The sequence below is a fragment of the Amblyomma americanum genome, chromosome 1 (assembly GCF_052857255.1).
Source record: "Amblyomma americanum isolate KBUSLIRL-KWMA chromosome 1, ASM5285725v1, whole genome shotgun sequence".
Lineage (NCBI taxonomy): Eukaryota > Metazoa > Arthropoda > Arachnida > Ixodida > Ixodidae > Amblyomma > Amblyomma americanum.
Window position 1 is genome coordinate 241,656,818 of NC_135497.1, and position 24,261 is coordinate 241,681,078.

Genomic DNA, 24,261 nt, shown 5'->3' on the forward strand with positions numbered 1-24,261 from the left:
TTTTGGAATTTTTTTCCTGAATTAACCCCATTGGTACCGACCCCCCCGAATTCTTTAAAAGAAAGAACCCGAATACGAAGGGCCCTATGTCAACCCTATACGAACCAGTCATTTTAATGAGATGGCTTTGGTGTGTTGGAAGTGGCGTGCATGCTCAGAGCGCCAGCTTGAAGTGCATGGTAACTGAGGTTATGTTCACCAAGGCTATACTCCATGGTCAGACGGTCGCCAAGTTACCACTGAGGTCAGAGCATGTGAGACTCCTGCTGAGGCCCCGGATGCCGTTAATGCGGCCGCTTAGCCGCTTCGCTTTACCCCAACCCCTGTTGAAGCTTTATTGGTTAAATTATTACACAGAGTAAAATCACCGTTTTCGCCAACGGTCATTAAGGCGTAGCATATGACCGCTTGGCGGTTCTGACCTTCGACGTGCGTTTTGGGAAGCGTGCACGTGTTCCTGGTAGCTCAGTGGCGGAAAGACATTGAACGAACCCGCAGCTCGTCATTGGCGGCCCGAGTGAGGACTGCCTTTCGGGGCTCTTTAAGGCACGGATTGACTGCCATGCACGCGGCAGCCAGCCGCGCTTTGTTGCGCCCGAGGCTGTTTCCGTTTGTCGCGCAGCCTGGAGCCGCGCCAAACGAGGCTCTCTTGTAGCCGCCCAGTGTCTGGCGGGCGGCCCGTCTAAACAGGCGGCTCCCGAGGGCCCGGCAATTTGCACCGAGGCAATCGAGCCACTTGGCCGCTGTGTCGCTGCTTCCGGGAGCCGTGCGCGTGTATGCACGCAGACGGCAGCCCATGCATGCGCGGAGGCGGGGAAGCACGAAGTTTGGCGCGGTTCCACGCATCCGCTGCTCCGAGCCTGCCTTCTCCGCAGAAGGATGGGGCTCGCGCCACATTACAAAAAGGCTGCCATCGCACCAGCGCCTGGCGGAAGTGAGAAGAGCTCGTTGTCGTTTCAACGTCAGTGTCCCCCCCGCACGACAAAGGAGCTTAAGCTGCCAATTATAGGAACTTAAGCGCTGCGCACTTGAGCGACCAGAAAGTGCCAGTGTGGCGTTGCGCCAATTTGTGGGCACTGAAAGTGTAGTTGTTCCCTGCGTACTGTTTCAAATGCAGTGCCCTGACTCGAGAGTGTGGTGTAGAAGAGCAGGAACCGTTAAATAACTCACGATGCATCATGTTTTCGGTGCTAGTATATGTATTTTAAGCTCGGTTTCTTGTTGTACTTACTATGCGTTGCCGACATCCTCGATTTGTGGTTTTCCCTTTCCATTAATTTTCTTGCTAGCGCCGTAATCGAGCCTCCAAACGGCGCGCGTCAGAGGAAGGGCACTGGAAGTCGCTGCCAGCGAAGCTGGGAAAAGCGAAGGTAGACGGAATTTTCTGTATGCTTCTGCCGACGAGGCTTCTGGGAAATCGCAAACCCCAGCAGCACAGATAATCGGCCCAATATTGGAAGTGTATTGGCAAGCGCCGGCCCTACAAAGGGATTCGTTTGCCGTATATTGCATGCGCATCCCATCATTTTGTTTGCTTGTTACCCATTTACCGCTTTGATAATGGCTATTTAAGCTTGTGTCCATGATATCCTCTCGCAGGTGAGTGAGTTATTGCATGTATTGGTGCATTGTACATCTCGTGTGTCTCCTCGATCGTTGTTGGTTCTTGCAAAGCTTTGAAGTTGTGTACCTTCACAATTGGGGACACGCACGCGCTTACAAGGTCACCACCTTAGAGAAATTCTATTTATGTTGTTTAAATGTTTAAGTTTAGGGCAAGGCTATTCCGACGTTTATTTGTAACGTTTCAGAAACTTTATAAAAAGGACATTAAGAACAATATATTAACTTTTGACCTAAACAAAAGAGTAACATTGTCGTAACATTTCTCTGCTACCCGGACAGCGAGTGGGCGTTTGCCCTTCATCATAATCGCAGGTTCCGTGTCAGCAGCGAAACGAGGCCAAAAAACGTATTGCACGAAATCAGCGGTAGCTGTTAGCTTCTTCGCGCGTGTTGCAGCCTGCCGTGGCTCCGCATTTTCTGCGGCGCATCGTGCCGCTCCGGCTAAACGTTCGCGCTCTCGATCGCACGCGCGATGCAGCCTCAATAAACGGCGCAGAGCCGTCTAGAATGACGCAAGCTCTGCGGCGACCACGCTATGTGTATCCGCTGTGACGTCGCTGTCGTGTGGCTCGACACTAATGCACCGCAATGGCAGCCACGCGGACCTTCCTGCGCCGCCGCGACTGCAGCGCGCTCATGGCGGCCGCTTCGCGAAGCTTCACACTGCGGGCACGCTTCCGCGCCACATCTAGAATGTCGTGCAACTACAACTGCGAGCACAACCCCATGCTTTTCAGCTGTCCGCGGAGTAATGAAGTGACAGCGAGAGCTCCGCCCAGTGGGTGCGCCTACTCCGTGGACCACCTAAATCACGTGGGCGCGGATGATGAATTCTAGAGGGCGCCGACAACCACCTCTACGGCCGTTTGTGGCCCAGTCGCCAGCAGGAGAACGAGGGAGTATTCAGCTACGGCATGGTGCGCCAAACGCGACGCCGTATGCACTTCGGAGCAATCCCTGTAGAAGCGAAGAACATCAGTGATGCGTAATCGTTTTCCTTGTTTCGCGCATGTGGTCTCCATTGTTGCGACTCTTATGACCGTATAAAGAGAGCCGTGCTTTGTTTTGGACATTTTATGTAAATAAGTGTTGTGCGTTAATTGGGCGGTTGCGATCGCCTCTGAAAAATATTAGGGTCAGGCGCTACACGAAAGACGGTGGAAACTCGAACCAAAGCCCGCTCGGTCTCTCTCTCTCTCTCTCTTTCGGCAAAGCCAGTGGCCTCGTCCACGCCGACGACGTCACGGCCGCGCCTGCTACGCGAATAGTCCACAGCATATGGCCGGTCCATCATCCCGATTGACGGGTGACGTGCCTCTTGGCGTCTGGTCGCTTAGCGGTCGCACTCTTTCGCTGCGCAGCAAGCGTTTTAGCTTCGCCTTCGCTAGTTTCTGGCATTGCGAGGACAAGGAGGCGGGTTCTCAACGCCTGCGCGGTCGGCACATGAGAACGTTGCACCTCCGGAAGGCGCCGCCTCGCATACTGCGAGCATGTTGTGAGGCCTTCTTTGAGGCCTGCGCATTGTGTACTGTTTTCACCTCAGATGTTTACTTTTGTGGCACAGCTTCGTCAAGTGCTTATCCGCGTACGATCTGCGCGGTGAGTGAAAGTGCGACCGGATTCCTAACCCGCTGTTCACGCGTTACCGCGCTCTGCAGGCCCGTGGCTGCCTGGTGCCATGTGCGTAGCGCACTGACAGCTGGCGGCCGTGGTAAACGTTTGACTGTATCCGCTATGCCAAAACTCTCAATTAGAATGTTTTAGCTCAGCGTTGCCATATACCTGGGGCCCTTCGCTTTCGGGTAAAACTATATTTTGCCCGATTTTTGCCCGGGTTCGAACCCGACCGCGGCGGCTGCGTTTTTATGGAGCAAAAACGCTAAGGCGCCCCGTGTGTTGTGCGATGTCAGTGCACGTTAAAGATAAATAATAATAATTGGTTTTTATGGGGAAAGGAAATGGCGCAGTATCTGTCTCATATATCTTTGGACACCTGAACCGCGCCGCAAGGGAAGGGATAAAGGAGGGAGTGAAAGAAGAAAGGAAGAATAGGTGCCGTAGTGGAGGGCTCCGGCATAATTTCGACCACCTGGGGATCTTTAACGTGCACTGACATCGCACAGCACACGGGCGCCTTAGCGTTTTGCCTCCATAAAAACGCAGCCGCCGCGGTCGGGTTCGAGCCCGGGAACTCCGGATCAGTAGTCGAGCGCCCTAACCACTGAGCCACCGCGGCGGGGCCGTTAAAGATCCCCAGGTGGTCGAAATTATTCCGAAGCCCTCCACTACGGCACCTCCTTCTTCCTTTCTTCTTTCACTCCCTCCCTTATCCCTTCCCTGACGGCGCGGTTCAGGTGTCCAATGATATATGAGACAGATACTGCGCCATTTCCTTTCCCCCAAAAAAACCAATTATAACCAATTATAACCCGATTTTTGCACCCCGAGCGATATTTCTTACAAATCCGGTTAAACTTGCTTTCTACCCCAAAATAAGCCTACGAGGAAACATAGTTTAACGTGTGGACAAAGGTGAAGAGACCACACATGAAAAGTGGCGGACATCTTGTTGGGACATCCAGAGGGATGTTTTCAGTCAAACGATGATTTTAAACTTCGTTTAAGACCTCTTATTGATGACGGCGGTTAATTTGGGGCCAAGTTCGAACAGTACGTTTCGGAAGCGAGAAGTTAAAGCGCGGTACTCACCACACGTCTCAATGGCATCGCTCTGTCAAGCGATACCTACGCTAATGGCGTCCTCCTGCATGGCTGTTCTCGTTTAAAATGACCGCAAGGACGTCGAATGAATGTTGTCGCAGTGTACTAGCAAAGGCAGATGGGTGTTTCACGGACGCAGAAGTGCTGCGCAGTAGATGATAATGTGCGCGGCGAAATAGTTATAATGAAAATAAACAAAGAAATACGTGATGCTACAGAAGTTTTGCAGTGCAGCCTACTAGGTCCATTTTGTTTACAATACAATGTGCGAAAAAAAAATACAGCATTTTATGTCCCGCACAAAACGAGCGCTTACAGCAAATTGCATTTTGCCTCAAACTATGTCCCGATAAATTTCGATTATGGAATCTTTTGTTGAATAACTCGATTTGTGAGCGAATTTGAGGTAATAAAGTATCGCTCGATTTACCCCCCCCCCTCCGCCCCCCGTTCTCATTCCGGTTAAAATCCAACCGAAAACGAAGGGCCCTACATATACCGGTACCGTTGGACACTAGCTGCGCAAGGGAACACAGCAGGCAACGCTGCGGAGGCTGCCGAAGCTGTGCGTTCGCGAAACCGTATTAGTCCGCCATGTATCATTTGTTCTTCTCCGGCGAATGTTTGGACGAAAACAAAGAGAGGTATACAACGAAATGGTAGCATTGAAAATCACGGCCGATGCTGTGAGGCGCCCAGTGTTCGGGCCCTCGGGCTGTAATTTTCACTGAGTGTGAACTACTTTTTGGGCGCGGATTTAGTAAGAGCGGTTGGCCCTACCAACCGCGCATCATATCGCCACATGTGCAATTCTTTTTTCTCGAAGTCTCGGTGAGTGGCTGGACGAAACTGTGGCAAGAGGTATAACGAAGTCCAGGAGGTGCCAGCCACACCACTTACGGTTTGTCGCGACGAAATGTGCCTGTGTTCACTTTGGCTATATGGCGAACTACTTTTTGGGCGCGGACTTGACCTGCGCGAACAGGCGTGCTAGCTTTGACAGCGTTGCCTGCTATGTATGAAACGGAGTATACAGTATGGCCTATTTGCTTATCGGTATTGCTCCGCACCGTTGCCGAATCTGTGAGGAAACGCACGTGCAGCACGCGTCCAGCTAGCGCCCAACAGCAGTGCTAACGGTGAGGGGGTTGGACTTTTCGGTATTTATTCCTTGAAAATTCGGCGGAATTTTTTCGGTGTTTATTTCAAAACCCAATTTTCGGGTTTTTTTTTTCGGGGAACCGCGGAAAAATCTTCTTTTTTTTGTGATATATGTGGCGCCTCTGTGCGCTCAGTGTCTCTTATAGTTTATCTTGGCTTGTTTATAAACAGCAGTTCATGTAGAAGTATAATAACGCACATATGGTGGTGTTTAGAGTAGTGGTTGCAACATGAAGTACTGTTGCCGTAAAGGAAACAGTAACAGCGCTGAGGAGAGGAGGAGGAGGAGACTTTAGTGAATACAGGACGGGTCAACAGCGTGGAGGTTAGTGATCGGGCCGTGAGGCAAACGCGTGAATTGAAGTTCCTTTCTAAAACTTGGTCGTCGGCACGTCTGGCGACGATATCAGTTCGGTAGTAGTATTAGTTGATGAAGATGATGATGTGCAATGCACAGCGCGAGTGTGTGTTAAAGTTTATTTAACACGAGGCGTGATCGGCTGCGGCTGTAGCCTATAGTGCTCTCGTGCAGTGGCAAGCTAAGCTGATCTGTTCGCGGCGTCGTGAGTTCGAATCCCTGTCGTGGCAGTGTTTATTTGTTTATAGTTTGGCTCAGTTACACCGATGGCGGCGACACGGCTCAACCCAAGAACGGCTCTAAAACGAAATGCAGGTGTGGCCGTCACCGGCCGATTTGGCGAGTAAAATGCGTGCGTCGACACAGATTTTTGGGCGCGGATCCCAGATGCTACGCTACACCGCCATTCACTTCAAAACTATAGCAGCGCGTCGTTTTTTATATTTTTTGTTGATGTCAAGAGTTTGAATCAACTGGCGGGAATATTTTAAAATTCAATTTTCTCGGCGATAAATGCGTCTTTGCTGCCGGGCAAATGTCAGCACAGCCAGAAAGAGCCAGGTAATCAATTTTTGCTGGGAACAGTAATTGAATGTAGTTTTCCTAAGTGTCGCATAATGAGAGGCCTGACTCTAATGGCGGAGCCAACTAAGTGAACGGTGCACCGGCAGCTGGTTTTGATGCTACAGCGGCACACCGGAGGCCAACTGTACGCCGCCACCCTGGCGGTTGACTGAGACTTGCTTGTTTTAGAGCCTGTGATTTTACAAGAGCGGGCGCGTGACCAGTAATTAGATGAAGACTAAAAGAGCGTCGCGCAAAAAAAAGAGAAAATAGCCTGTATGCAGTGCATCCCGGTGGTCCATCTGGAGACCGCGCATGCAATTGTTCCCGCGCGTTTTGCCGCCCCAAATGCCTGCTGTCGCGAGCGGGCGATCTAACATGGTCACCGCGGACTCGTGCGCGAGCCGGCCCTCACTAAGGTTTCCCGCTGTGTGGCGCAGGTGTGCCTGAGCGCGCTGTCCGTGCGCGAGCTGACGCTGCACGGCACGGTGAGCGTGGCCAACCTGACGTACCACAAGCACGTGTTTGTGCGCTACACGACCAACGAGTGGCAGTCGCACGTGGACTGGCCGGCCTCGTACCTGCCGGGCTCGCTGGCCGACGGCGTGGACCAGTTCGCGTTCGCACTGAGCGTGGCCGACGCCCCGCTGCGCTGCGAGCTGGCCGTCTGCTTCGAGACCGAGGACGGACGCCGCTATTGGGACAACAACGGGGGCGCCAACTACCGCTTCCGCCGCTCACGGACGGCGCCTGCCGCCGCCGCCGCCGCCGTCGACCGGGCTCCTGCCGCCCACAAGTCGGCGTCACAATGCGGCAGCTGGCTCCACTGGCTCTGAGCACACGATGTCCGTAGGCGGCGTTCGGCGGTGAACCCCGTCTGGCGTTCTCACGCCACCCTTCCTTGTTTTTGTTTTGTTTGCTGTTTGACGAAATGTGAGCGCCGAAGGTGGGTGTAGTTGGACGGCGTAAAATGGTGCATTTTTTTTTTCAGTTTCCTGAGAACCAGAAATGGGCAAGGGTGGTGCTGAGGCAGTCTGTTTGTCCAGTAGTCTCCTTGTCAAACCTTCTTCACCGGACTGAGCCATCCCCTTTGCTCGTCTCTAGTTCCGCTTCCTTCTTTGTTGTCCCAGATTTTCGAGCTTTTCAACAGTTTTTTTTTTTTTGCTCAAGAACCGTCGTTTTTGGAGACAGGAGTTTGTCGTGTGGTTGTATGGTACCTGGTTTGTTCGCAGTGAAACACGTTTTGTGCTGAACTACGCAGCTGTCTGCAGCTACTGTCAGAAGTGTCCCTTTTTTTCTTTTCGCGCAATAATATTAGTCTTGTAATGACAGCTAGAAATGCAAAAAAAAATGATTACTGATAACTGTGACATTAAGTGACAGAGGGCGTGGATTAGAGAAAGAACACAAGTTGATGCACTAACCGAAATGACTTTGAGGAAATAGACTTGGACAGAACACATAGAGCAGATAACCGGTGGTCCCTGGGCGATACACGCCAAGCTGGAGTGGCGGGGTTAGCGAATTTTTCGGGACAGGGTGGCCATGGCCGGCACAATAAGACACCGGCATTTGCAGGTAGCCTTTATCCTACTGTGTACCTGATATGGCTAACAAAGACAGCAAAGATAGTGCAGTGGTAATGGAGTGACTGAACCGTAGGCTGTCGTTTCAGTGTTCCACCTCTATACGTAGTACGGGGCAGCGGGTGGATCCAGTATCATGTGCTTTGAGAACCCCACTTTTTATTTATCGCAGGGTACGCCGTTAGTTCCATTTATAATGGCTGTACACCCTAGACCAGTGCTTCCAGGATATACTTGTAGAGGCAAGGGCTCAGTCGTATAACGGGCCTTCTGTTCTGAATGGGAGTGTGTGCATTTCATCACTAGCTATATCAGATGAGCTAACGCCTAGAGACATATCCTTATCCTCTTTATTTCCAGTGTACGAGGCTACGTTGTCCTTGAAGACGTATGCATGTACTTCCTCATGTAACCTTGTTACCTAGCCGCCGCGGTGGCTGAGTGGTTATGGCGCTCGGCTGCCGGCCCGAAAGACGCGGGTTCAATCCCGGCCGCGGCGGTCGAATTTCGATGGAGGCGAAATTCTAGAGGCCCGTGTGCTGTGCGATGTCAGTGCACGTTAAAGAACCCCAGGTGGTCGAAATTTCCGGAGCCCTTCACTACGGCGTCCCTCATAGCCTGAGTCGCTTTGGGACGTTAAATCCCCCATAAACCATAAAAAAACCTTGTTAACCTAAAGTGAAACGATCTTCTCTGTGAAAACTATACTTTATGTATGGATTTTGTGGACATTTAGGAACTGCTTGTGCAGAGGACAGCTCAGCACCGATTTCGAGTATACCTCCGGTCTCTGTGTGTCACCAGAAATCGTCAATATTGATGGTAGTAACGGTGAAGTAACGGGTGTGTTGTACATTATAGGAGGTGTTGTGTGCCTTGTGCTGTTTTTTGAACGCAGCTGCGACTTTTGTCGCCGTGACTCAGTGGTTGTGGGCGTCTAATTAGGGTCGTCAGTGCTGCGAGGCCTCATGCAAGCAGGACCCTTTTTATACGCATGGATTTCAAAATTGTGCAGCCAGGATGTCATTAAACGCTTGATCACAGGATACTGCTCGGCCAGCATTGCAACCAACGCCTGGAGCGTCGGCTGCAATGCTGCAATTGAGTGTGAGTGCTCTATTTCCAAGCATATCTGTGGCAGGGCGGTAGAGGCCAGCGCGAGAGCTAGAATCGAACTCCTACTCGAACGTTCTTTGCGCGCGTCAGTAAGTCGTGATCAGTTGGCGTGCTTCCATGGGCCCACTAGAAACTGCAACAGCGAATCAGCTTTGTTTGCCAAACTGCGACTTCGCTTCTATCTGCGATGACTCAGAGGCGGACTTAAAGGGGTTCGGGGAGGCGGTCCCCCCCCCCCCCCCCCCCCCCCCCCCCCCCCCCCCCCCCATCAGCGAGAAGTATTGCTGCACGCCGTGGTGGCTCAGTGGTTATGGCGCTCGGCTGCTGGCCCGAAAGACGCGGGTTCGATCCCGTCCGCGGCGGTCGCATTTCGATGGAGGCGAAATGCTTGACATCCATGTACTGCACGATGTAAGCGCACGTTAAAGAACCCCAGGTGGTCGAAATTATCCGGAGCCCTTCACTACGGCGTCCCTCATAGCCTGAGTCGCTTTCGGACGAATTAAACCCCATAAGACCATAAACCAACCCTTTCTTGGGGGACGAAAAAGTCCACGAAATGCGTGGTTCAAATGAGACACCCCCACCAACCGCTCCCTCCAAGAGCGAGCCACAGATCCGCTCCTGCGACAGTGGAAAAGTACGGCCCCCGTAAAAAAGTGCACAGCTCAAGGGGTTCGCTTCTAAGCTGTTTAGCGGAGCTCCCTAGGAAATCTAGCAATCCATACCTTGGGGGGATTCAGGACTCGAAGCCATGTATGGTTCGAGAGATTACGGTCCCTGAGTATGCATAACCAGGCACGCCGAACGCCTCGCAAGCAAATACCTTGGGCTGTATACTTTTGACGGGAGGTGTACGTTGTCTGTTCCACTTCTCTGTGGAAAGTCACTGAAATAATTAGCAGCGATTTCTTTAAACGCGAACAATGGCGCAGCAGCGCTCGTGACACGCATACAGCAGTGTCGCACATGTTTCCACGGCAGGCTGACCGAGATCCAGCGAGTATGTGTACTCTCGTGGACAGAAGTGCCGAAGACGCGCGAAGAGGACGCGCAGGTGCGGCGTAGGCCGGCGATCCCCCGTGTCCTGTATAACGCATTAGGGAAGGCGAGTGCAAATTTCACCGCTATGGGCCTAGTCCCGAGCATTCTGCTCATGACACAACTATGCGCTTCGGTTGCCGCTTGCACTTCCTGAAGACCCCTTTTTTTCACCACCAGTGCAGACTTTGACGTAGACAGGCACGGTATACAGTTAGGGAGGGTTCTTATTCTTTGGGAACAACCGCGGTTTCACCCGGTTCTTGCACCCCGAGCAGATTTCTTGATAATAGAGTTAAACCCATTTTGTACCAGAAAATGTGATTGCTGATTGCTGAAGGCACCGTACGGAAATATAGCGGATGTCTTGTAGTTTTTCAGTAGCAGTGATTCCAGTTAACGATTTCAAACCTCTTTTGACGCTTGTCATCCGCGGCATGGCTTAATCCGTGGATGAGGTCAAAAACTATGCTTTCTTAAAGTGCGAGCACAGAACACAGGTACGGACGGAAAATTTTACTTTCTCCAGTGTATCAAGCGCTACCAAGCTATCCGAATCCACCCGCGAAGCTGCTGTGTTTAGAATGTCCGCTGTGATGTTGAATATTTCCGCAGTGTACACTCAGACAGGCCTATAGTACAGAAGCGGGAGTGCTGCTCAGAGCATTCGTAGTAAATTTAATAATTGTAATAAATATAGTAATGAGAAAAATATATCGCCTAATTACGTCCCGCACATGAACGTGCACTAATTATAATTAATTATTTCGTTGAAAAATACCCCCTTCGCCCCGAATTATAGAACTTTTTCTTGAACAGCCAGATTTCTACCCGAATTTTAACCAAAAGAGTAGCGTCCGTTTTTTAGCCCCCTGGACGCCGTAAAAGATAAAACCCGAAAACCTAGGGCCCTTATTCCTGACAAGGGCTCCTGACCGTCCTGCCATAGTAGGGGTTCTCCTGACTTTGAGATAATATGATATGCGCTGCTCTCTGTCCAAGGTCTCAGTTCACCACGACATATTCACTGCACACCTCGGTGCAGCCGTGCGTACTCTTTCTCGGTGGACTATTCCTGCGGAAATGAACGCAAACTTCAGTCGCGTGCACGCATGTGTGCAGTCTCCGCTAGTGCGTCAGCTCAGTGAGCAGAGCCCTCCGCATTTCAGGTCTTAAGCGTGCGTGCGCGCGCGCGCTGGCGAGCCTTTGCATGTGAACAGCGCAGCAGGGGGTGTATTCTAGTACATTCTGCTCAGTCTGGTGTACGAGCATTCGTGTTAAAGTCTAACGTGCCTTGACTGTTGCTCAGTGTATCGTTTGTCCCTGGCTGGCAGTGCCAGGTTGCGCAACATGCACTAAAAAAAGCGCGCGTGGTTTTTTTTTGTGTGTGTGTATTTTAGCAGCACCAAATCGGCCGCGGTCATCCATGCGTTGGTGCGCCGTTCCTTTCAAAAGTTCCCAGGCCCTGCATGCAGTGAGGCTCATTAGCTAGCATCCCCACTGCTTCGAGCCTCTGGCGGGTGAGGAGGCCTTTCCTCCTCCCTCTTTCAGAAGTTCGAAGTGCCGTTTATGTAACTATAGTTCCGCGACATGCTTCGACAGCGAATCCGCGGTAGCCTGCGAGGTTTTGAAAAGGACGTTACATTGAAATGACGCGGCCACTCCGATCTCAGATCTCCTCGCTAAAGGGGATTGTCGACGTTGCCTGGTCGCGAAACGTCATCGGCAGTTAGGACTGACTTCCTTTCAGTAGCTTCGACGTTTCCTTCCAGTAACATTCGTAGCATTAACGATCTACAGCTGTGTATCAAATACGCTGTGGTGAAAGGCTCTGGATTGTTCTCAGCGACCACCCGCCGCGGCCTCTCGGTGATTAAGACGGCGTTCTTCGTGCAGAGCACGAGGTTGCAGCTTCGATTTCCCGGCCGCGACGACCGATTTATCAGTGGAGGTGAATTGCAAACGCGCCCGTGTATTGAGTTATCGGTGCGCGCTAAAGAACCCTAGTCGAAATTAATCCGGAACTCTCATGTCGTTTCGACGCTTGAAAACCCGTTAACTAGCCCAACCAGTTTGAGCGACCCGGGGTTCTTCAGCAAGCACATAAATCTCAGTACAGGAGTGTTTTCCCGTGTCGCAATGCCTCTGTCACGGCCGGGATCGAACTCACGGCATGGTAATCAGTAGCAGAACGTACTCCATAGCCACCGAGCTACCGGTTCGAGCATGACATTAACATTTCCCTCCGTTTCTTTTCAGAAACATTGGTATTATACATTAAGTTTGTGAGTGCAATATACCCAGCTGGGGTGCAGGATAGTTGTGCATCAGTCAGAAGGAATGCAATTTTGATGAAGTTTCCGCGATCCAGGTTTTTTTTTGTGGGTAGCTATGGCTGCTGTGTCGAGTGTAGTTTTGTAGGGCATGATACTGAATGTGAGTCTAGTCATGGGTGTAAATTCATGATCTAAGTGAGTGTTTATTGTTGTTGTTGCTGCTGCTGCTGTTGTTGTTTACTAGGAATTTGAATTGTGTTGATTGTGAACGCAGGCAATATAATGTGGTGCAATACTTGCAGTGCCGGACTGATATCCTCGTAATAAAGGTGCGATTATTGAGAATACAGGCTCGCCTTAACGGAGTGAAAGACTCGTGATTCGTGTGGGCAATCTGTATTGCTCGCATTCTCTAGTGTTCATTCATTACAGCCAGACTCGTGGAAATATCATATAGGATGGATTTAATCCGTGTGAACAACTAAAGTTGTGCAAAGTGCAATGCGGAGAATATAATTATCTTGACTGTACACTAAATTTTTGCACATGCACTGTCGCACTCAACATTCGCGCCGCCTCATAGGCGGACCGGACGTTGTGCAGTGACACAACTGCGCCGACGTGTGACCTAGCCGAAGTTCGGTGTGACCTAGCCGGTGTGACGTGTGACCTAGCCGAAGCTACATCCCTGCGCCTTAACGTGTTTAATTTTGTTTCGCCTCTGCATTTACAAACTCCTGCCGGGAACTCGGGTTTCGTGTGTAGGTGAATTTGATTTCACTGTTGTCGATAGCTGCGGGGTACTGCTATATCATCAAGGCCCTCGTTTCCGCTTAGAAACTTTGTTCCCACCGTAACATATTGCATTTCATTTTTTTTTTGTTAGTAAAAGGGAGGATTCTAATTTCCGGCTGAGTGTGGGAAATGGCGCAGCTGTGCACTGTGCGCAGAGAACCGCGTTGCCGGTAGCCCCCAATCAGACCAGAGGAAGCTTTTTAGTGGGGCATGTGTATGGCTTGGGAGCCAGAGCGAATAGAACGGGGAAAGGCAAGAAGACAGGCAGTTCGGACTATCTGAAAGCATGCGCACTGTTCAGTGAAGAAAGCTGAAAGAGCTATTGAAACAATTTCACTGCAGCTGGTCCTTCCCAAGCAAGCTTCCCTGCGAACGAAGCAAGCGCATCAAAACGCGACGAGGTGTTGGTCGCGGTCAGGCCGGCGATCGCACTTCGTGGGCGTGCCGAAAACTGGGCGGGGAAGCGGCCACGTGAGCTTCGCGAATGAGACAGTACGACGCAGGGCCACCAACGTGCGACGGTAAAACTCCAAGCGAATTTCAAACAAATAAACTAAACATAAAAATGAGAACTTAGTAATGTGTTCATAATGACGGCCTCATTTCCCTTCAAGGCATACAACTAAACGAGAAAGTTGGGCTAGTTGGTACTTGCTTCTGAATAGCTACGATCGGAACTACCTCTTAAAAGCACTGTAGACGACAGGTGTGATCCTTATGGTGCCCTAAGAGTATGTTTTCAAAACTTTCCCTGTCATTGTGTGTCTCGTGTTATTGTTGTGCCGTCATCCTCCATTTCTGCTTTTTTTTCCCCCTCTATAACTGCAGAGCTCCCCATGACAGAGCACGTGACCTATGAGCTTTATTTCAGACGGGCTCCTTCGCCCTCCACATCTGAGAGAGCCGTAAATAGTTCCGGTGTTGTGTTTCACGCCAGGGAGCAGCGATGTAACGCTTCTCGCGTTGCGTCACCGTTGATGGACAGGTCCGAGAACGGAGGGTGCGGTAGAATCAGGCTGGCGTGGCGTGGTGCCAGAAAATCACGCAGCGAAGTCGGCTGATCGGCCGCGTGCCTTCGGTGACGTCTTTATCTGCAGGACGTGCAAGACACGTCCCGTTGCCGGCCGCTATGAGGCAGGAGACGCCAGCCGGCGGAGCTCTGTCTCCATCCACCATCAGTGGCGCACTTTTAGAGTGTCGTGCGGAGAAGCGCTCGTTAGTGTCATGGGCGCGGGCGCGGCGCGGTGGCATTTCAAGGTCGAGCTTTTCTATCCGGAAGAGCAGTCGCGAACTGAATCCGAGCCACTGCTTTCGACCGACGTGAGGTGTTCACGGCGCGTTGCGGGATTCGCGTTCCGCGCCCGCAACAGCAGGTTCGTCGGTCGACTCCTGCTGGGTCGCAGGCTGGCGTGTGACGACAAAGGCTTCACCATTGTATACGCGCTGGCGTTGCAGTCGTCGTGGCGTAGAAAGCGACGCCTCACCACACTGCACCGACACCACCTCGCCGCGCCAGCGCAGTGGGAACGATCAGGATTGGACCGCCAAGTGGCGTGGTTACGATGCTTTATTTTTTCTTTTCCTCCTGGAGAACAGTCTTCTTCTGTCCGCCACTAATGTATGTTGCTAGGATTATGAACTTCAAGTTCTTTTGAGACCCTTGGAGACCGTATTTGCTACGAAGGGGGACTGCACCGGCTATACAGCCAAGTCGCTCATTTTTCTGGTTGGAGAAAACTGGTGATAGGAGAGAACAGGCGCACTAACCGACTCATCTCAAATGTGCCGTGAGGGAAGGGGGGAAGGGGGAGCGAAAGAAGGAAGATTGTGACAGGCGCCACAGTGGAGGGCTCCGGGTTAATTCCGGCCACCTGGGGTCTCGCTTATCGCTGCACTGTTCGGTAAACGAAAATAAAGTGGCTCCTGATTTCGTTGGACGCCTCTAATGTCTTCACAAAACAAAGTCACTCTCCGCTTGCCTTTGTTAAAGGGATACCGAGAACAACTCCATCGAAATTTTGTTCTTAGTAAGTAAACATCGATTCTATGGCTCTTTCTGGCTGTGTCGATGTCTATCCGGCCGCAAAACGCACATTTATCGCCGAGAAAATTACATTTAAAAATTGTCCCACCACCCGATTCAAACTCGTGACGTCAAGACCGAAAAGGACTCCGTGATCACCGTTTTTGAGCGAGTGGTGGTGGAGCATAGCCTCTGGGATCCGCGTTGAAATTTTGACACGCAGCAGTTTGCCTGCGAGAACGGCTGGTGGTGGAGACACCTGTATTTCTTTTTTTTACATTTCCTATACCTTATAAAGGCTCCGTTTTCACTAAATGTGTCGTATTTGCCAGGCCATTTTCGATTTTCGGCACTGTGCCCTTAACCGTCTTTTTTTTCGTGCAGAATGCGAACATACGTAGACCCCAATCTTATATTGAATTTGCTGTTTGAGGAGTCAACTTGGGTTTATGTTTCAGCTCTCATCGAATGAAAGTAACCTTGAATACAATGCACGGCACCACGAAAAACGCTGAACTTCACGCAAGCGCATCCAACACGCAAGGTACAAATCCACAGCATACTGTATGTAACCCCAGCGAGCACCTTGTCTGCTTCCTTTTTCTTACTTTTCACGGTGTTAAAAAGCAGGTAAGCACAATATGACCGACCGCACATGTCGCCGAGGCGCATACAATCGATGCATGACTATAGAGGTTTGCTGCGTGTTGACAAGTCTATGGACCACGGTCATTTCAACCTTCTCGAGGCTGGAGCTGAGGGCAATAAAACTGAACGCTCCCTAAATGATACTATAAAACGGATAGTCACTGAAACAAGGAAAATAAAAGTAACTTAAGCGAGAAAATCAAGAATGGCGCTTGCCACCAGGATCATGTGCGCCATGCAGACACCGCGCGCGTTTCCTGGAATGCGATCAAGGACAGAGGTGCGACTTCGTTGGTAATCCAGTGCCTGCGATCATTGACGCTCTCACCTGCAAGATATGCCCCCCAGAGAAACGCGGAAATAACCAGACCAACCACTGTCTGCGTTATCCTAACTGTCCGACACAACGCCTAAAAATGAATACACCATTGGCGCCTTGCGCGCAACTCGCTGCGAGTCTTGCACTCGTATTCGTTTCGCGTTTCCAATTGCGTCGTGTTTTGGGAACACCTTTGGTTATTGCACACTTCCGAAAGCGTATTATCAACGGCACCACGGCGATCGAACGGCTACCTCGGTTCGAAGCAAACGCTGCGACAGTGGAGGTCACGGGATGTCGCCTACTGTATGTCGAGAGGTGCTGGTGGTAGATGGCGCTATGGTATGTACTCGCGGCTAACGGCAGCTCGTGCGACGTAAGAAGAAAGGATCGTCACATAAGCACAACCTGCTTAGGGACAGGACATTCTCTATTCGGCTTAATGGAGAACAAATCGGTAATAACACTTCAAATAGTGGAGTGCCATAAGACTCAGTCTTAGTCCCTGAACTATTTAATATAGCTTTCGTACCATTGGCTTGGAAATTAGGAGAAATACCATATATGGTTCATGATTTAGGCAGATAATGTCACTATATGGTCCATTGGTAATAATTTTCGACGCAGAACCTTCATTTACAAATAGCCTTAAACACACTGGAGGAGTACGTCCACGAAGCGGGCCTGGAAATGTGGCCACAGAAATCCAGCTACATTCACGTGGTTAACAATAACGGAAGAAAGAAATTTCAAACCAAGAGATTCCCGCTCAAGATTGGTAACCGGACGTTCCAAGATGTGGATGAGCTGAGGGTCCTTGGGCTAGATATACATGAGTCGCGCAAAGGAACACAATGGCTCCATAGGACGAAGAAAGCAGTAGCGACCACGTTGCACTTGATCAAGCGCATTTAATATAGGGGTGGCAGGGCCGGCACCGAGATGACCAGCCGTCTTGCTCCGTTCCATTGACTGAAGACAGTGGGCGGCGCTAGAAACAATATATAGGAGCGCAGTGCGCACTCTCACGGCCTTGTCAAAACTAGCACCCATCCCGATTCTCCAGTAGTACGCTCAGTTGAACACACTAACTAAACTTATCGAACAGCGAGATGCAACAAGACATCTGAAGAGAAAGTACCTTACGGCCGTTGCTGCTGTATGCAATGAGATGACAGCACAGTCACCGAAAATAATAGACCCCCCCCCCCTCCGTGGGCATACACAACACTAGCTACAAACAAGACGACCAAGCTCCGTGATAAAGACAAGGCGGCAACTAGAGTGGAGGTTGATATAAGTCCAGGAACGTGTATAGCTTATACGGACGCATCGGTCGCAGAAAAGGCTGGAAAAACGGCGACTACTAGCCCTGCACGTTCTGAGTTAATCACACATCGGGAATACGTCTCGGACAACCCGGAGCTCTTTGTAATGGAGCTCTACGCTGTCCTAAATGCGATGGAGTCTATAAATGATATGGCGTCTGTAAGAGACGCGCATATCTAACTTCTTAGCTGCTATTAAATAGCTCAAGAGGGACGATCGAAGGCACGAAGCATCACTCAGGAGATGCATGCATGCTCTCAATATGAAAATGATGAAACGCATCCAAATACACTGGACCCACAAAGATAACTCCGACTGTTGGCCAGAGAAAAGCAGACGCCCTTGCACGCCAAGGCCCACATCGGATGTCACCCCCAGTAGTCTCCGGAAGGGCTCTTGAAATTTCGACCATCTGGAATTCTTTAACGTGCAGCGACATCGCACAGTAAGTACACGGGCCACTAGAATTTCGCCCCCATCGAAATTCGACGCCGCGGCCGGGATCGAACCGGCGTTTTTCGGGCCAGCAGCCGAGCGCCACAACCACTGAGCCACCGCGGCGGTTGAGGCGGTAGCCACCTTTTATGCCATGAAACGTCTTCGGTCTCGTGAGACTGACTCCTCGGAAGCATATTAATGCAAGGACTCGGTATGAACGAAAGCTGGATAAGTCTGAGATTGTAATTCGAAACCATTATTTGAAGTAGTGTCTTCATTTTCAAAAGGCGCGCCACATACACCACAGTGTCGGTCTTAAGTTTCAACACTGTGGGGGTATAGGCATGGCTGAGGCTCATGCGATGCTTTGCGCGCGCAAAAAGTTGGCAAACCTTGTTCAGCGAACTGGGTTACAAAATCTGAAGAAGCAGGGAACGCCAGGGAACCTATCCTCCCGTGATGACGTACGAAGACGGGAGCCTGGTATCTGTGTTTGTTAAGAATAAGGCCACTTGTCGGAAGGGTTCTTCGGCGTCCGCCCCCGTGAGATCCGTCCTTGGCAGGCGATTCTGAATGCGGAGTTCCCTGCTGTGGGCTTCCCTGTCAATATCACTGTGGTTAAATGATCAGGCATGTGGTACTATCTGTGTGCATTATTTTCCAAGGCAAGGGCTATAGTGAAAACGATGTTCGTTGCTGTCCGGGGACAACCTCATGGCCTATATATCCACGCATAACGAGCGCGCTTTAGGTCCAAGCGTGCATGTCTCTAAATAAAGAGCACCAATTATGGACCTACAAGACGTGAGAATGGAGTCCGAGGCTGCGGTCCTGAAGACCGCAATCATGTATAGTGAGCGCTCCAGCGATGTGTTTCGGGAAAAATGAAACGCAGTACGGAATTAGACTGCAGCAAATGGCTTTAAAATGTGAGGCGCTTGTGTCTGTCTTTGTAAGCTGCAGCCTGTATGACCCGACATGAGCACTGTGACCAGAGCGTAGCAGCTGGGGTGATCGCTGGGGCCAGGTCTCGCCGTGTGCTATACTACGCCGCGCTCAGTTCGCGTGCATGCCGTACAAAAGACCGACTGCGCCTCGACTGAAAGAATAGCACATATATTACGCCGTTACCAAACTGAAAGGGATGTAAATGAAAGCAGAAAAGAGAATACATGGGCGGACCCGTTTCCTACAAAGTGTGCCTCAAGCACAAAACGAAGTTCGTGTAGAATGCGCGCTGACAGCATCATTTACAAGGCGCCCTCGCCTGCTGAAAGGCGTACGTGCTCAAAGCGCTTCTTACAAGCGAGCCTCTACGATCGTGGAAACTCTTGAGGATTAAACGACCCCTGCACGCTGCTCAGAACACGCCTCCTCTGCCAGGCACATAATTCACTGCTGCCATGCAGGCATGCGGCAGCGAGAGGTGCTGGGCTCATCCCTGGAACGCACAGGCAGCCGACCACTTTCCAGAGGTATTATTTCGGGCTGTAGAAGGCAGGCCACATGGGCAGTGCTGGACTCTCTGCATGCAGTATACACTGACAGGGCTGGCTTTGTTGTCTCTTATCTTTCTCCGTGCACATTGCCTCACTTATTTTTTTCTTTTTCTTCCCTTTCCCTGTTTTTCCAGCGCGGAACCGAAGACTACAAAACGCTGCCTCAGTCGACCTGTCTGCGCCTTCTCTTTCAATAAATCTCTCTCTCTTAACAGTACCTCGTTAGTGTAACTCCAAGAGAACAGCGTGCGGAGTACTGTAGACGCTGCTGTGCTTTTTTATTTGGCCATTGAGGACACTGAGGATAAATTTAAGTTGGCCTATTTCTTTACATTACCGCGTTATAACGAAAAAAAACGTCATTTTTTTTGTTTAAAACGGAGCGTTTATAACCTAGAAAATGAAAAAAAATGACATAACGAGTGTCGCCACCCGCGGCTATTTTTGCAAGCAAACTGAAGTGCTTCAAGACATTTTTTTTTTTCGTGCGGATCTCTGAGGCTAGGCTGTACTATACCATTCACTTTCATACGGCGATTACCGAGTCCTTTTCGGTATTTCCGTCACTAAGTTGAATCGACTGGTGGAAGAATTTTTAAATCCAACTTTATCGGCGCAATGAATGCCTCTTTTGCTGCCGAACAAACAAACCACAGAATCTATTTTTACCGAAAACAAAAGTTGGGCGGAGTCGTCCTCAGTGCCCCTTTAATGCCCGATATCGCCTTTTTCAGTCGCTTAATTGGCCAGTGCAGTTGTCATGCCCACGGCGACTGACACGACTCCGTCGTTGCTGAGCATGAGGGCATAAAAAATAAATTGCTTACGGGCGGGTCGGGGTTACTGACACATGTCCAGTCTTTGTCGGATGTGGCAAGGTGAGGAACAAGCCATGCCGCTTTTATGAAGCGGGCCACGTATAGCTAGTTTAGCTAGCCTTTTTCTGCGCTCCCCTGAATGCTTGATCGACTACATGCGTAAATATTCGTGCGAACGCTCATGGACATGTTTCGCTGCTTTGTGCATGCGGCTCTGCAAAACAGGGGCGAAAAGAGAACTTACCGCGCTAATAAGTCAGTGGATCAACGCCACCTGTACAGGCTTTCTGTCCTTGCGGGCAGGTTTGGCGCGATGACTTAAGTTGGTAGGAGCAATTTACACGCGCAGCGCGAACGCCTTTCAAACAGCTTGGGATGTACAGGTATATGCCATACAGCAAGTCTTGGAATAAACACTCTGAGGCCTGCTTAACCACATTCACAAGCAAGAAAATGCGACAGCGTTCAGTTTGCCTGCTATGATGTCTGCGATGAGTGTCTAATGTTGTTCGTGCGATCTTCCCCCAACACTCCGGTCGAAACCGGTTCCATTGCCCTTATATGATGTACATTAGTCATCACCTTATAGAATGTTTGAGTACCTTCAATTGGATTATCATATGGGATTACACTAATCCCACACACTAATCCAGTTTAATCCACCTTAATTCATTTTCTAGGGCAGTCCCACTTCCAAGATTTTGGGGATCCATAAGAATTTTCGGGGGTGGGCCAAAGAATTTTGGGGGTCCTCAGATTTTCAAATCTGGCAGGGCCAAATTTGCCAAGCCAAGGTGGGCCCTGTGCGACCCAGGTTTCTGTTCTCGAGCAACCAATCATTAATTTAACTGCCACCCGCCACGGTGAGAAGTTTTCTCACAGTCCGGTGGGCAGGTTGCGATGACGTCACGAGGTCACGTGACCTCTCTCGCCCAATTAGGGAATTTCGTGGCAGAAACGGCTGAATTTTTTTAGAGAAAAACTAAATGCCATCGAATTAACAATGAAAAAAAAATACAATTTCTATCTCCGTGAGTTTCTTTCACCTAACTATGACGGGCCTATCTCATTTTTCCTCAACATCAAGTACCTCAGAATCCGAAATTCCAAACTGCGCGTTTTATTCTGGCAACTGCAGGAGCCGTATACCGAAAGCTGCAGGAGTGGTTAGGACATTTATAAGGGACCAGCGTAAAAGGACGGAACGCACAAGAACTGATAAGCGTGGCGCTCACCACGGGTACGCTGACCACTTTGTGAGCTCGCTTCAGTAATTCACTCTACCGACTTACTGGCGGAAAAGTCGACTTGGTTGAGCACTGACTCGCAGCCGCACCGCTTTCACACACTGGTTTTCGCGCGCAATCTGTAGTCTACAATGTGTTCCAAGTAACTTACCTGAGCCAAGGTTTAAAAATATACCGGTGCGCTTTGGGGAGGACGCAACTCGTGGGCGCATTTGTGGGCAACCCTTCGGGGCGGCTCACGTGAAGCATCTATTTCTTAAGCTTTATTCGCAGAAAAAGAAAAGGGGGGGGGGGGTCAGTATGGTCTTCCAATTATAAATTATCCGATCCTGGCGCGACCTAAATAGGGCCCTTCTCTTTCGGGCGAAATGCGATTCTTCCCGGCCCCTGCACCTCGAGATAGCTTCAGGAGAATTAATTCAAAGCTGTCTTCTATCAAAACACTTCCTTTGGGGAATGTATCCTGCCGCTGAAAGCAGCTGAACATACCTAACATGCATGGAGAGAACTGACAGAAACCTTAAATGAATGACATTTACAGTTAACCGGTGGTGGGCTAGCCTTTATTAAAAAAAAAAACTTTCATTCCCTTGGAGCCCTTGTCACTCGAGGCATTGCTTCACTGCCAGTTGAGGTCCCGGTAAAAGCTGAGATATACAAAAGTTTAGGCTGCGGTCACTTCACCAAATTATATTCCTTGCTTGCGTACGCTGTTGTAAAGCTGTTCTTCATGTGCCGGTTGGCAACTGTGAAGGTCAAATATCTTTTTCGCTGTTGGAGTGCACGAACAAGTCAAGCATATTCAGAATAGGCATAGGAAGGCAATGATTGTAATTCATAATGAAAGCTGAGAAGGGTTTTCAGGAAAAGCTAGGAAGCAACAGTTCGTAAACACTTTCTTGATGCGACCTTGTTTTTATTGTTTATCGCTGTAATGAAATAACGTTATCCTTCCAAAAAAAAAAGTATGTTTCTTATGTCTCTTCAATATAACAATAAACCCACCCCTATAATAAAGCTCTAAATGCGGAACACTATTGTGAAAAATCTTATTTCTATTCAATTTTCACCTTCGATTTAAAAGAATAGATAATCTTAAAACGAAAGGTTATAAACTTAAAGCGTATTGTAGGTCACTCACTGGAGCAACTCGGAGTATTTTGCAACTTTAATTTATAACATCTGAATTTAGGCCAAAGCTTCCAATAACAAAACTGTAGGGTGTCCTGGAAAACACCTCATTTAGACGGATTAGTATTTTCCGCGTTGGAAAGAAAACCAGCGAGATATGAAATTAAAAGTTCCGCGTTTCCGCGCTCGCTCGCGCGCAGCGATAGCCGTGCTCTGAAACAAGCAGCTCATGAACGAATCCCGCCTGCCAGTGAAGTGTTGAGACAACAACGCGGACGCTGGTGGCGCAAATCGTGCAAACCTGGATAGCGCCCACTGATCACAGGTGGCGCCACTGTATTTCCACTTTCGACAACCTACACCGACAAGGGACGACAACTAAGCCGTGAACTGCGTGAAATCTTCCTTGAGCACTGTCGGCCGTGTCACGTGGGAGGAGAGGGGGGGGGGGGCGGGGGCGGGTCGTCGACGGCGGCGTTCAGCGCTGGCTCGCCAAAACGTAGCCCATATTCCAACACAGCACGAACAGACTGCTGCTGTTCATTTCGTGCTGTCAAGCTTTCCTCCTTCGCTGCCCTCTCTTTATCGTGCCACGCAGGTATAGCGTCGTTCTCAGAAAAAGCTGCTGGTTCGCTTTATGCACAGCGGCGTGCATACGGCGTCTGAAAAAGTTAATTCAATTGAGGTCGTTCCTTTCTCACGCCTCGCAGTGTTTTTTTTTTCTCTTAAGAACGTCGCAATCATGTGTACCGCTAATATTATTATGCGAACTTTCACGATGGCGAACAGAAGAACGGGCCGTCGCATACTCTCCGACCCCAGTCGACGCGCGCGCCGATAAGCTATTTTCGCCGTCTGCGCGTTCTAAATATTTGGGGCAGTGACCCTACCCCCCCACCCTCGGCGTCCGCTCATTTCAGCGAAGTAGCCACGCCGTCTTCGGCGCAGCGTAGCGGCGCGTGCCCCCCCCCCCCCCCCCCCCCCCACAACCCCCCCCCCCCCTCGCCCCAGAGTCCGGCGCGTGGAAGGAGGAGGAGGCCCGATGATCGAACCACCTACCGCGGCCCCACTTCGGCATCGATCCGTCCGCGCGTGCACTGCAAGCCGAGGAGCCGCACGTCAACGGAGACGGCCGCGCTCTATTATACGAGCTGGCGGCGGCGGTGTATAGTGTCACACCCTGGCACTGCGACTACATAGTATATGGTGGTCGCCGTCATCGGTTGGCTGTCTGGCGCGGCCGGTGCTGCCGTCTCTAATAGCCGTTGCCCATCCGACGGTTGCCGTCTGGTCCGTTAACGGCAACAAAAAAAAATGGCGCAAAGGAAGGAAGCTGCGGACCCACTAATCTCGAAAGCGGCGGGTGTGGGGGCAGGAACTCGCGGAAGCCGAGCAGGTCGCGTGTGGCGCCGCAGCGCACTGTGCTGGTGCTGGCCTTAATATTCAGTCCAGCGCATTGCACTCGAGCGCGTAAAATGGAGCGCCAAGTGAACGCGCCCTTCGTGGAAAGGACGCATAAAGGACGATGGGTAAGCGCGCGACCTTTAGTTCGAAGGAGCTGATGG

At 50.5% G+C, this 24,261-nt stretch overlaps 1 protein-coding gene across 1 annotated transcript in view; it reads left to right on the forward strand.

Annotated features, from left to right (window-relative positions):
* The window catches only part of LOC144114834 (protein phosphatase 1 regulatory subunit 3E-like), a 37,467-nt gene extending 24,657 nt beyond the window's left edge, over nt 1-12,810 (forward strand). Inside the window, exon 3 of the mRNA XM_077648821.1 lies at nt 6,871-12,810. Coding sequence (XP_077504947.1) covers nt 6,871-7,266 — 396 coding nt within the window. The 3' untranslated portion in view covers nt 7,267-12,810. The remainder of the gene's footprint in view (nt 1-6,870) is intronic.
* The last annotated feature ends 11,451 nt before the right edge of the window (nt 12,811-24,261 follow it).